The following is a 12,484-nucleotide window of genomic DNA, read 5'->3' on the forward strand; positions in this document are numbered from 1 at the left end:
GAGAGAGAGAGAGAGAGAGAGAGAGAGAGAGAGAGAGAAGAGAAGAGGAGAAAGAGACAGAGAAGGGGGGAAGCAGAGAAGGGGGGAGAGAGGAAGATGGAAAAGAGAGCGAGCTCCGGTCGGAAGCTGGAGATCAGATGGGGGAGGGAGCGGAGTGGGAGTGGGCGTGGCTTGTCCCTTAAAGGGACAGGAAAGCACAACATCTATCACCATGCATAAAACTCAAGTCCAAATGGATCAAAGACCTCAACATAAAGCCAGCCACACTGAACCTTATAGAAGAGAAAGTGGGAAGTACACTTGAACGCATTGGCACAGGAAACCACTTCCTAAATATAACCCCAGCAGCACAGACACAGAGAGAAACAATACATGGGACCTCCTGAAACTGAGAAGCTTCTATAAAGCAAAGGATATGGTCAACAAGACAAAACAACAGCCTACAGAACGGGAAAAGATCTTCACTAACCCCACATCAGACAGAGGTCTGATCTCCAAAATATACAAAGAACTCAAGAAATTGGACACCAAAAGATCACATAATCCAATAAAAAAAAATGGAGTACAGACCTAAACAGAACTCTCAACAGAGGAATCTAAAATGGCTGAAAGACACTTAAGGAAATGTTCAACATCCTTAGTCATCAGAGAAATGCAAATCAAAACAACTCTGAGATTCCATCTTATACCTGAAAGAATTGCCAAGATCAAAAACACTGATGACAGCTTATGATGGAGAGGTTGTGGGGAAAAGGAACACTTCTGCATTGATGTTGGGAATGTGATTTCTCAGAAAATTAGGAAACAACCTCCCTCAAGACCCAGTAATACCACTTTTAGGTATATATCCAAAGGATACTCAATCGTACCACAAGGACATGTGCTCAGCTATGTTCATAGCAGCCTTGTTTGTCACAGCCAGAACCTGGATACAGCCTAAATGCCCCTCGATCGAAGAATGGATAAGAAAATTGTGGTCCATTTACACAATGGAGTACTACACAGAAGAAAAAAAAATAATGACAGCTTGAATTTTGCAGGAAAATGGATGGAGCTAGAAAACATTATTTTGAGTGAGGTAACCCAGACACAGAAAGACAATTATCACATGTACTCACTCATAGGTGGTTTTTAAAGCCAGCCTACAAACCACAATCCCAGAGAACTTAGACAACAATGAGGACACTAAGAGAGACTTACATAAATCTAATCTACATGAGAAGTAGAAAGTAGAAAAAGACAAGATCTCCTGAGTAAATTGGGAGCATGGGGACCTTGGGGGAGAATTGAAGCAGGGAGGGGAGAGGCAGGGAGGGAAGCAGAGAAAAATGTAGAGCTCAATAAATATCAATTAAAAAAAAAAGAATTGAAGCTGAAAGAAAAAAGGCACTTAGGTGCCGAACAGTATGCCCAAACGCCCTCCTTGGAAGACCAGTCTTTACAGTTGTAAATGATAGAAACTGACATCTATTTTTCTCAAGATACTATTGTTACATTTTCTGTATCACCAGTGGCTAAAATGATTTTTTTCGTTGACTTAACCAAATAAATAAAAAAGTACAAAAAAATTTTCATCTTATCATGAGTCAGAACAACATCCGGAACAAATTTGCAGTTTGCTAAAAGAGTTGGACCTAAGTCTCATTGAGAGCTCTCATCTTCTGCTGCACCCCAAACTTGGCAAATAACCTAATGACCGTTTGTGCCTGACTCAGGTTCCTGGGAAACAGATTCCGAGCAACCCAGACTCCTCAATCCCCACACAGAAATGTGCAGCGTGACTTCCTGCTTTGTTATGATATGATTAAGTACTGATTTTGGCATCTGTAACCCGCTTAGCAGATATTCAAGGGCTATTTTAGGGTCACCTGACTGCCTAAGCTTGGCAGGGCAGAACAGCTCTCTCTAGTTCCTGTCTCTTGCTTGCCGCAGATCATCAAGGACTTCTTGCAGTTGTTCACCCTTCAAAGCCCTTCTTGCACCCGCCTCTAGGCCGCGCATCTCTGATTCAGTTGGAGACAGCTGCCCTGCTAGGAGCTTTCATAAATTTGACTATAATCTGAATTGAGTCTGAGGGTCTTTCTTTTCCCGGTGGTCCTGAATGCTATAACAATGGAATAACCTTAATTACCTGTCCACGTGTTGTGAAACTGTAAAGTTCTTGTCTGCCATTGGTTCTAGGAAGGCTTTATAGGTGCTTGGGTTTTTTGTTTGTTTGTTTTGTTTTGTTTTTTAAGTACTTTTATATTTTCCCCTCCTTGGTCCCCCGAGAGTCTAACAGTTACATTCCAGCAGGAGATGGTCACGATAATAAAGTTTACAGTCACCTCAGATGGTAAACTTAGAACTTAGTGATAAAGGCAGAAGGGAAGATGCAGTGTGCCAATAATTCTCATATGTTAACTCTGCAGCTACAACTTAGAATACAAAAGACACCTGCTCCCCTGAAGAACTGGGAGTCAACAAACAGCTGCTTTTGCCTAGGGGGCAGAAGAGTAAGAAGAGAGAAAGAGATGATGTTCAATAGTACACCGTGGGCAGGAGACTTGCAACCTGGACCAGCGATGGCAGGCTGGAGCATTATGTTCCATAGAGGTGAGATATGGGGAAGGGGCCATGTACCTGGGTGATGCTAAGGTCTTCATTGGCCACCTCAGGAAGGGGAAGCATCTCTGACAAAAGGGGGCTGCTTTTATTTGTTTCTTGAGTTACCTAATATGAATGTCCCAAGCAAGTGTGAGAGAGTGTGTATATGTGGACAGGGTGAGGGGACAGTTGGGAAGAGTTCTGTGGTGGGGAGGAGGGAGACCAGGAAGAGGGAAAGTCATAGATGAGGAGGAGGGAGCAGAGCTGCCAGTAGAGGGGTGGATGGTATTGGACAAGGTGGAATGTGCCCAAAGGAAGAGTCATCAGGGACGTCATGTTGGGCTGAATTTGAGAAGGATGGGTGAGTATCAGAATCCAGCCAAGCATAAATGGCATTCCTATCAAAAATGAGGGTCTGAAGATCAAATTTAGATCCGTTATTGAGAATATATCCCAGAGGTGAGTTGGAGGGATGGAGAACAGGATCCATGAACATTCGCCTAAGAGGCATCCCTAGAAGGCCATGGGTACCCCCTCCTGATGCTTTCCGCGGTGAGACGCTGTCCCAGTGCACTGACTTGGCTGAGATGTGACTTGGACTAGGGTGTCTTCTGAAAACAAGGACTCTCAGCCCACAGAAGTAAAGCAATTTCTTTCCTGAGCCGTATTCGTCCTATTGGGTATGATCCCTCAAAGGGAGACTCATAACTCCAAAGTACCATGTAAGCCACCTGCAGGAGAGCTGCCTGCAGCTTTGCCTCCAAGTGCCCCTCCCTCCTCTGGCCTGGCCTGAAGGCGCCGCGTCTGCCACAACACATTTCACCAGCTGCTCCTCTTAGACCTCCGCCTACTTCGCGGATTTCATGTAGATGTGATTTCCTAGAAGGTGATATTAGATGCTAATCATCTCTTGCATCTGAAATGCCAATCGTAAGTAAAAAAAAATTAAGTGCTAAGGGCTTTGAAAAATTGAAATCAGTTTGCTGCAGGGTCATCAGAGGTAGAAATGAACAATGAACAGGGAGACAGAGGGCATTTCCCAGACAAGGTTTTCATCAGGGGCTTTTACTTCAGAGGAAAAAGGGAAAGAGCAAGGAGGCTTGGGAGGATGAGGGAGGGGCTGCTCTGTCGCTTCCTACCTTTTAAGTACACTACGGAGGTGAGGTGATGGCTCTTAGCAGACAATCTTGACAAGGCCAGTGCACTCAAGAAGGTACACAGAGGCCGTGACGACTGATGCCGCTAATCAACTTGACCACATCTAGAAGGAACTGAAACCCAAGCAGTGAATGGAACATGCCTGGGAGGGATCTTTATTTTTTCTTTTTTAATGGGATTATCAGAAGTCAGAAGACCCACCCTAAATCTGGGCCACACCTTCTGGTGGCAGCCCACATAAAAAGGACACGCGAGAAGGAAGCCTTTGATTTTTGCCTGCTTGCCTGCACTCTCACTGGAAACCTTCATCTCCCCTGTTCCTGGGACATTGCTTTGCTGGTGTTAGAACCTATTTCTTCAGGATTCCAACCCAGCTCTCTAGGACCTCCCTGGGACTCTAGCATCAAAAGCTGACGCTTTGGGTCTTGTGGACAACTACTGGATCCTTGCCTTTCCACCAGGAGACAGCCACTGCTGGACCGCTCAGACCACAGCCTGTAAGTCATTCTAATTTAACCCTTCCCCCCCCCCCTTTTTTTTTTTACCATGTGTAGCTGTTTTGGCCAGGATTCGGGATACAGTTACAGTTACCTTGTTTTTCCACTTCAGCTTCTAGAATGAGTGTGCTACAAAAGTAAAAGCAGAGTAACTAAAAATACAGACCCACGAGCTCTCTCTTGGCCCTGTTTGTACAGAAAGTAGATGCTCCCCATTGTCTGTCACAAGGAACGGAGTAAGATACACACAAAAAAGCCGCCATTCCTCAAAGCACACCACAGGGTGATCACGCTGCCCCCTTCTCCTTCCTGTAAGCTACACTCAGGATCACTGATGTCATTCCTTCTCCCTAGTGGAGAGTGAGCTGTCGCCTCCAGCCTCTGGGGATTTCTTCGATGGCTTGAAAAGGCCTAGGAGTGGCTCTCCCTGCACAGGCCCTTAGAGAAATCCTGAAACCATTATTTGTTCTTAATTCCCCAGTCCCTAGGATACACAATTTACAAACGTAAGGAAGTAGTTTTCTGAGAAACGGACCCCACTGGGGAGAAGGCGGGCCCACTGCGCAGGCGCCTCCGGACTCCTCAGCCTGGGTCACGTTTCCCAATTCCGTCTTCATTCACAGCTCTTGCCTCAAAAGCCAAGCCATGCCTAAGGAGCAGCAAGTCATGGGTCCGCTGAGGGGTCCCCACAGCTCAACTTCCGCACCAACCACCACGATCAACATGCCTGCTGAGATCTCCACGCCCGATCACGTGATCTGGTCCACATTCAATGCACTCTTCCTGAACTTCTGCTGCCTGGGTTTCATAGCATACGCCCACTCTGTGAAGGTATTGTATGCGGACCTCAAGCTTGACTTGTTCCGATGGTACCTGGGGTGTGTGTGTGTGATCTGTGTCGGTGTGTGAGTTTATATGTATCGTCGTGTGTGTGTGTGTGTGTGTGTGTGTGTGATCTTGTGTCGGTGTGAGAGTTTATATGTATCGTCGTGAGTGTGTGTGTGTTGGGGAATATCCATGTAGTCACAAGGGAGGTGCCTGGAGATCCTTGGGTCAGGTTATCTATTGTAGCCTAGCATCTAGAAATTTTTTCCTTACTTCCTGGTTCCTGGACTGTCCCTTCATCCTCAAGATTAGGACCCTAGGCTGGGTAGAAAGTGCACAAGGAAACTGTGGGGTGATGGCTAGTGCTGGGTCTCTCTAAAGAGTCTTGAGTGTGTGAAAGTGGAGCATGTTCCCTGGCCCGAAAAGTAAAGGGCGCTGCTAGGAAGATGATGGGGAAACTGAGTAAGAGCACTTGTTTCTCAGTTCTCCAGCTCCGGGGCCCCTGACTGACTGTCTGGTTTCCTCCAGTCCAGGGACAGGAAGATGGTGGGCGATGTGACTGGGGCTAAGGCCTACGCCTCCACTGCCAAGTGCCTGAACATCTGTGCCCTGATCTTCAGCAGCATCATGATCATTATCTTCATTGCTCTTTACGCCAGCAAACTTAGTTCTGGGGCCTACTAGTCCTGCCTTGGGCTCCACTGTCTACAGCTGCTCCACACCCTGGTCTTGGGCCTGACACTTTACCCCACACATCAGCAGCTGTTAGCTCGCATCTGTTCACAGTGGAGTCAATAAAGTGCACGTATTGACAACTATGCTGTGGCCCTCTGTTCCTGAATGAATCTTGAACTGAGTTCATCGTGTGTCTTTCCTGTCTGAGGCCAGCAGGGCATCCTCAGCTTGGCAGGTTTCTGGCCACCTGCAGTGGGCAATAGTTGACCAGACTTCTCGGGGTGTGTGTGAGTGTGTGTGTGCCCACGCGCGCGCGCAACTCTGCCCACTTCTGACTCCATGTTCCCAGAATACCCAGAAATGATACAGAACAATGATCTAGGGAGTGTCCAGTTCACTGATGTGTTACCCACTGAGGTGCCTATCCACCTTCTAGCCAGACAAACTGCATCTCAGGTTCTATAAGAACTGCAGAGCTGAGGCTCCGGGCTCCTCCTCTGAGCCCAGATGTAACGCATTGGGTTCTGTGAGGGAAGCTCATCGTCTCTTACCCTTCTCACTTCTGGCTTCCAGCAACAACACAAGTGCTTACTTCCGATTCCAGAGTGAGCTCTTTAGGATGAAGGCCAGGTTACCTGATTTGCTGAGCAGCAGGCAGAAAACCCAAAGGAAACTCTGCAAGCTTCTGGGAAGTTTGGATACCCTAGCTCCCCTAACCTGGGCTGTGCAGTAGTGTGCTTGTGCAGAGGGCCCTTCCACCCTCCCTCATGGCTCTTGCCACAGTCAGAAGCAGTTGTGATGGCAGCCACATCCACACTTGCACCTCAAGTTTGCAAGTCCCCAGAGCAGTCCTGCCGGTTCATCTCAGGTGGCCTTCTCAAGAGCACTTGCTTCCAGTCACCAAGGTTAGTCCCTTAGAGTCCACCCAGCCTCCAGCCCGTTCACACACACACACACACACACACACACACACACACACACACACCATGTCTGCAGAACTTGCTCCCACACCCAGGAATTCCTTCCCTCCTAAACCGCCATGGTGGGTTTGAATGTACCCGGAATTCTTAGAGTAGCACTTGGTGCCAAGGTGGGAAATGCTACAGTGGGCTCAGCCAGGGAGCAAGCCAGCTGTTGACCAAAAGGAGTGAGGGATGCTTGGGTACAGAGTGACAGAGACCCTTACTTGTCCAGGACCCAAAGTTCCACCCCTGATTAGCAGAGTAAATTCACCCAGCAGGAGAGTATAACCGCCCACGAGGGATCTAGGTACCCGGCCCTCCCTTGAGGCCCAGCAGAGCAAGAGGAAAAGCAGAGAGCAGGCTTCAGAAGTGTGGCCACTCACCACCCTCTGCACTTAAGAGCTCTGTTTCCTAGGCCAGGCATCCCCCAGTACTTTTTTATGCCCCAGAAATTTCCCGTTCCTGAATGTTGGCTTTATGGGAAATACCTAGGTACTGAGGGGAAGCAATTAAATAACTAAAGGTCGAATTCTGCCACAGTAGGAAGAGGAAAGGGTCTGCATTCCCTGGCATGGGGGCCCCTCAGGGCTGATGCTGGTTAACAGGCTCCACACAGCCATGCCCAGAGCACCCCTAAACCCGTACCCCCTGAGAGGCCCTCTCCTGGGCTGATCTGCCGCAAATATGAACTGAGGAGCTTCTGCTCCTTGTAAGTCAGGGAAAGGAGCTCAGGGTCCAGATGTTTCTGGTTGACTGAAGAGGGTCTATGCTGGGAAACTGGAAAATTCCAGTTACTTGGCTAAGCCTGAGAGTTCCTGGAAGGCAGATGTTGTCTTGACAGCTGTGAAACAAACATCATTGAAGTGAAGCCTGCAGATGTCTGTATGGGGAACTCTGCCCCATGGGACCAGTGAGAGCTGTCTTCAGACCAGCTGCAGAGATGCCTCCATGGTTAAGAGTGCTTGTTGCTCTTCCAAAAGACCCATGTTCAATTCCCAATCCTACATGGCAGCTAACAACCATCTGTAACTCCAGTTCTAGGGGATCCAACACCCTCTTCTGGCCTTCCTGGGCACCAAGCAGGCACATGGTACACAGACATATGGTACACAGACATACAGTGCACGCAAAACACCCATACATGTAAGATAAAAATAAATAAATCTAAATACTCTTTTTTAATTTTTTTTTTTTTGAGACAGGGTTTCTCTGTGTAGCTTCAGACCTGTCCTAGCATTCACTCTGTAGACCAGGCTGGCCTTGAACTCACAGAGATCTGCCTGCCTCTGCCTGCCAAGTGCTGGGATTAAAGGCATGTGCCCCACTGCCCAGCTAACTACTCATTTCTTAAAAGAATCAAAATAAGAAGCCAGGTGTGGTTGTGCATGCCTTTAATCCAGCTCTGGGAAGGCAGAAACAGATGGAAGTCTGAGTTCAAAGTCAGGCTGATCTACATGAAGAGTTCTGTGACAGCCAGGATTACATAGAGAAGCCCTGTTTCAAAGACAGAAAGGAAGGAAAGAAGGAAGGAAAAGAAAAGAAACAAGAAAGAAAAGAAAGGGAGATAAATTCTTTTGTGGTGAAGGGCACAACAAGTCATTTGCTAGTTTTACCAATTCAGTAACTTCACAAGGAGCTGACATTCCAAATTTCAGTGCATGGCAGGATGGATAGAGGATGAACAGACCCCTTGAAAGCTGGGGAGGGCTCTGCTCTGGCCCCCACCATCTTCACGAGGAAGGAGAATCAGAGGGTGCCATCCTAGTGAGATGGAAGCCCAGGAATAGGCCATTCTGGGGGTAGCAAAGTCCAAGGTTCTCCCCAGATGTCTTTCATTCTTGGAAAGTTGACTGGCAAGGGATCAAAAATCTAGAGAAAAGAGGTAACCACAGAACAGGCTGGGTGGCAAGAGCCCCAAGCATAAGCCAGTGGCTATATGCCTTCCACCGCCCCTTCCACCACCCTCACCAGACTCTACCAGTTGATGCTGTCCTGCTCTATCCTGCCCTGGCTCTGGCTACAGGACCAAGAGAGAATCCATAAATGTAAAGTAAGCAGAGGCTGGAAAGGACTTTCTGAGGAAGGCTCACCTTTCGAAGCAGGAGTTCACAGCAGGAGTAGAAGGGAAGTTGGCTTTTCCCGCCTCGGCCCTGAAGGCGCTGAATGAAAGCCTGACCCACCCACCCCGCCTATTCCCCACAGGGAGAGTGTACCTGACTTCCCTTCTGAGGCTGTGGCCTCAGTGTTGAACAAGGCTAGCTGAGACACACTTAGGAAACAAAGCCTAACTGACACAGTAAACAGGCAAGAAAGGGCAGAACAAAGCCCAAAGCACCTGCAATTAGAGTCGCTGTGAATTCCAGACACACCCCCACTGAAAGGTTTCTCCAGCCTCAGAGCACTGAACAGACCCAGAACAGGAACTGACAAAACCACAAAGAAACTCCACACACTGAATACAAATCACGCGAAGCTAGACAGAAACAATAAGAGAAAAAGCCACTAAAAGAAAAAGTAAGAATATAATAGAGCAGACCAAAATACACAGTAAAAAAAAAAAAAAAAAAAAAACTAGTTGACTTTGGATAAAATTATCTCCTATTTCGGGTAAAATAAGATGCATACACTAAATGCATGATATAAGTACTTAGGAGCATCATACCTGCCATAGAATGTTCTAGACCAAAGTGAGATTAACATCCAAAAAAGAAAATAGGCCAGGTGGTAGTGGGTCCCATTTTTAATCCCAGCAGAGGCAGGAAGATCTCTTGAGTTCAAGGCCAGCTTGGTCTACAGAGCGAGTTCCAGGGCAGGCTCCAAAGCTAAGAGAAACTCTGTCTCAATAAATAAATAAATAAGACAATAGTAAGTACATAAATAAAAAACATATAAATATCTATCAGTAGATTTCCATATGCCAGATGTTGCAGTAACAATCCAAAAACAAATGAAAATTTGAATTGCATGTAAACTGTTTATGACCCTGTAAACAGGATGAAGACAGAGCAAAATCACCCAATTAATATTGTTGGAATATAATAAACCAAAGCTGTGTGATATAACCTGTCAGCAGGCATCACCAGTACAGAAAGGTATGCACATGCGCACATGAGTGTATTTCCTTGTGTTGGTCAGTCTTCATAACAATACCTGGGAGACAATTAACTAATGAAGAAAATATCTTTTTTTTAATATTTATTTATTATGTATACAATATTCTGTCTGTATGTATGTCTGCAGGCCAGAAGAGGGCACCAGACCTCATTCCAGATGGTTGTGAGCCACCATGTGGTTGCTGAGAATTGAACTCAGGACCTTTGGAAGAGCAGGCAATGCTCTTAACCACTGAGCCATCTCTCCAGCCCCCTGAAGAAAATATCTTTAAGAGGTCCTGGAAGAAGAAGAAGAAGAAGAAGAAGAAGAAGAAGAAGAAGAAGAAGAAGAAGAAGGAGAAGGAGAAGGAGAAGGAGAAGGAGAAGGAGAAGGAGAAGGAGAAGGAGAAGGAGAAGGAGAAGGAGAAGGAGAAGGAGAAGGAGAAGAAGATAGTTTATTTTGGCTCAGGGTTCTGAAATTCCATCCAAGATTAGCAGTCCATTTGCTTTGGGATCTGGCTAGAAGGGTAAATCTATCTCAGGGAAGCACAGAACGATGCTGGCAACAGTCAGTGCTCCACAGTCCTCTCAGACCACGTCCCCAGCACTGCCCACTAGGACATGTGTCCCCTGATCCACCACCTCTCAAAAAGGTAAAGAACTTAAAAACCTACAGTGATTCCAACTCTGACAGTGACCCTCGGGGAGTCTGGGATCAGCAGCAGCCTGAGCAGTAATACATCCGATGGTCAATCTTCACTGCCAGCTTGTCTGAATTTGAACTCATCCATGGAACTCTGGGTGTATCTATGGGGTTCAATGGTTTAACAGAGAAGGGAAGATCCTCCTCAAGCGTGGGTGACACCACCCCACACGCTGGGGTCAGAGACTCTGAGCACCACCATTCGCTTCCTATTAGTAAAATCTGATCAGTTAGTTGCCTTGCCTTCCAGCTACTGCGTCTTCGCTACTGGGATGACGTGTGAGCCAAGTAAACCCTTTCTTCCTCAGGTCCCTGTTAGGTCCCAAGAAATTCCTCTTCCCAAAATCGAGCACTTAGACAAAAGCCAGCATTCCCTCGGGGACTTGTGAATTCGTTCTCACCTGCTAAATAGAGTCATTCTCCTGAGCTCTGGCAAAAAGACCTGCGGCTCCACCAGTAGCCTAAGCCCACGGTGCTATTAGCACATCACCTAGTCTTAGGGCTCTTCCAGTTCTGACCCTCAAGTACCCATACAGAGCCCTCCAGGCTGACAAACCCTGCCCCCTACCCGAAACCTCTCTAGTCCCAGTTTCCCTTCCCTTCCCCCAGCTTCTCTCTCTTGTTTAACCCAGACATTTCGGCCACGTGTTCTCTTGGTTCTTCTCAAGGCTTGGCTCCTGAACCATTTGCCCTCCTCTTTCGTCTCTTCCTCTCGCTCTATCCGCGCTTTCTCTCCTCTCCGTAGCCTAGTATAGTCTGAACTTTTCCAGGTGCCTCTGGTTGTGCAGATCTACAATAAAACCTTCACCTCAACCAAACCTAGAAAGCAGTCACATCCTCATTTTCATTCACGTGGGGGAGTTGTATAGGAAAGAGAGGCTGGGGGAAGGGAAAGGAAGTCCGGCACGGGGCTGGAGAGGTTTTTGGGGTTTTTTTTGTTTGTTTGTTTGTTTGTTTTTGGTTTTTCGAGACAGGGTTTCACTGTGGCTTTGAGCCTGTCCTGGAACTAGGGTAGGGGCCGGGTGTGTCAGCCAGGTGACTCCGTGCTGGGTAAGGACCCTGAGGGTAGCCAGACCGTGTTGTGCTAACAGGAACTGTGGAACCACTTGTCCTTCTGCCAGAGATAAGGAGACCTGTTCCTTACAGCAAGGAGGTCTATCTTTTCAAGTCCTTGAGGGAATGCTGGCTTTTGTCTAAATGCCTAAATGCCAGAGTTGGAAAAAAGGATTTTGGGGAACCTAACAGGTTTCGGGTTTTTCTCTTGCCATTTTCGCCCTGATCCTAATTTTCCTCAGCTCATTTCCTCTTTTCCTTTCTTTTATTGAACTTTGCATCTTCTTTACTTTCTTCACTTCATTTTATTTAGTTTTTTTTTTTTTTTTTTTTTTTTTTGGTTTTCGAGACAGGATTTCTCTGTGGCTTTGGAGCCTGACCTGGAACTAGCTCTGTAGACCAGGCTGGTCTCAAACTCACAGAGATCCACCTGCCTCTGCCTCTGGAGTGCTGGGATTAAAGGAGTGCGCCACCATCGCCTGGCTTTTATTTAGTATTTTTGCTAGTACTGCAATTTCTAACTATGAAGTTTTCAATGCTCTTTGGTAACGAGTGCGGAAGGTTGACTGAGAATAGCTACCAGAGGCTCATATATTTGAACAGGCGGTTGAACTGTTTTGGGAAGGATTGGGAGGTGTGCTATTGGGGGTAGGGATAGAGGTTTCAAAAATCCATGCCAGGCCCAGCCTAGCTCTTTCTACCTCCAGCTTGAGGATCTGGATGTAAACTCTCAGCTGCTGCTCCAATGCCAGACCTGCCTGCTGCCAGGCTCCCCACCTTTACAGTCATGGACTTATCCTTACAATTCCAGAGGAATTGTAAGAAAGCCCCCAATTAAATGTTTAATAACTTTTAATTGTAGGTGACTTGTTTTTTGTTGTTGTTTTGTTTTGTTTTTGTTGGGTTTTTTTTGGTTTTTTTTTTTTTTTTTTG

The 12,484-nt window shown here is 46.9% G+C and overlaps 1 protein-coding gene across 1 annotated transcript; it reads left to right on the plus strand.

Annotated features, from left to right (window-relative positions):
* The first annotated feature begins 2,406 nt into the window (after nucleotides 1-2,406).
* On the plus strand, nucleotides 2,407-5,939 carry LOC126498893 (interferon-induced transmembrane protein 1-like). Its single transcript, XM_050137857.1, has 3 exons — nucleotides 2,407-4,241; nucleotides 4,865-5,072; nucleotides 5,595-5,939. The coding sequence occupies exons 2-3, from the start codon at nucleotides 4,887-4,889 to the stop codon at nucleotides 5,748-5,750; spliced, it is 342 nt and encodes a 113-aa protein (XP_049993814.1). The 5' UTR covers nucleotides 2,407-4,241; nucleotides 4,865-4,886; the 3' UTR covers nucleotides 5,751-5,939.
* The last annotated feature ends 6,545 nt before the right edge of the window (nucleotides 5,940-12,484 follow it).

The sequence above is a fragment of the Alexandromys fortis genome, unplaced genomic scaffold, assembly GCF_014885135.2.
Source record: "Alexandromys fortis isolate MF-2015 unplaced genomic scaffold, M_Fortis_MF-2015_v1.1 scaffold_3, whole genome shotgun sequence".
Lineage (NCBI taxonomy): Eukaryota > Metazoa > Chordata > Mammalia > Rodentia > Cricetidae > Alexandromys > Alexandromys fortis.

Coding starts and splice junctions, on each gene's coding strand:
- LOC126498893 (XM_050137857.1), top strand. CDS start 4,887: ATGCCTAAGGAGCAGCAAGTCATGGGTCCGCTGAGGGGTCCCCACAGC. Junction 5,073..5,594: donor CATACGCCCACTCTGTGAAG/GTATTGTATGCG, acceptor GGTTTCCTCCAG/TCCAGGGACAGGAAGATGGT.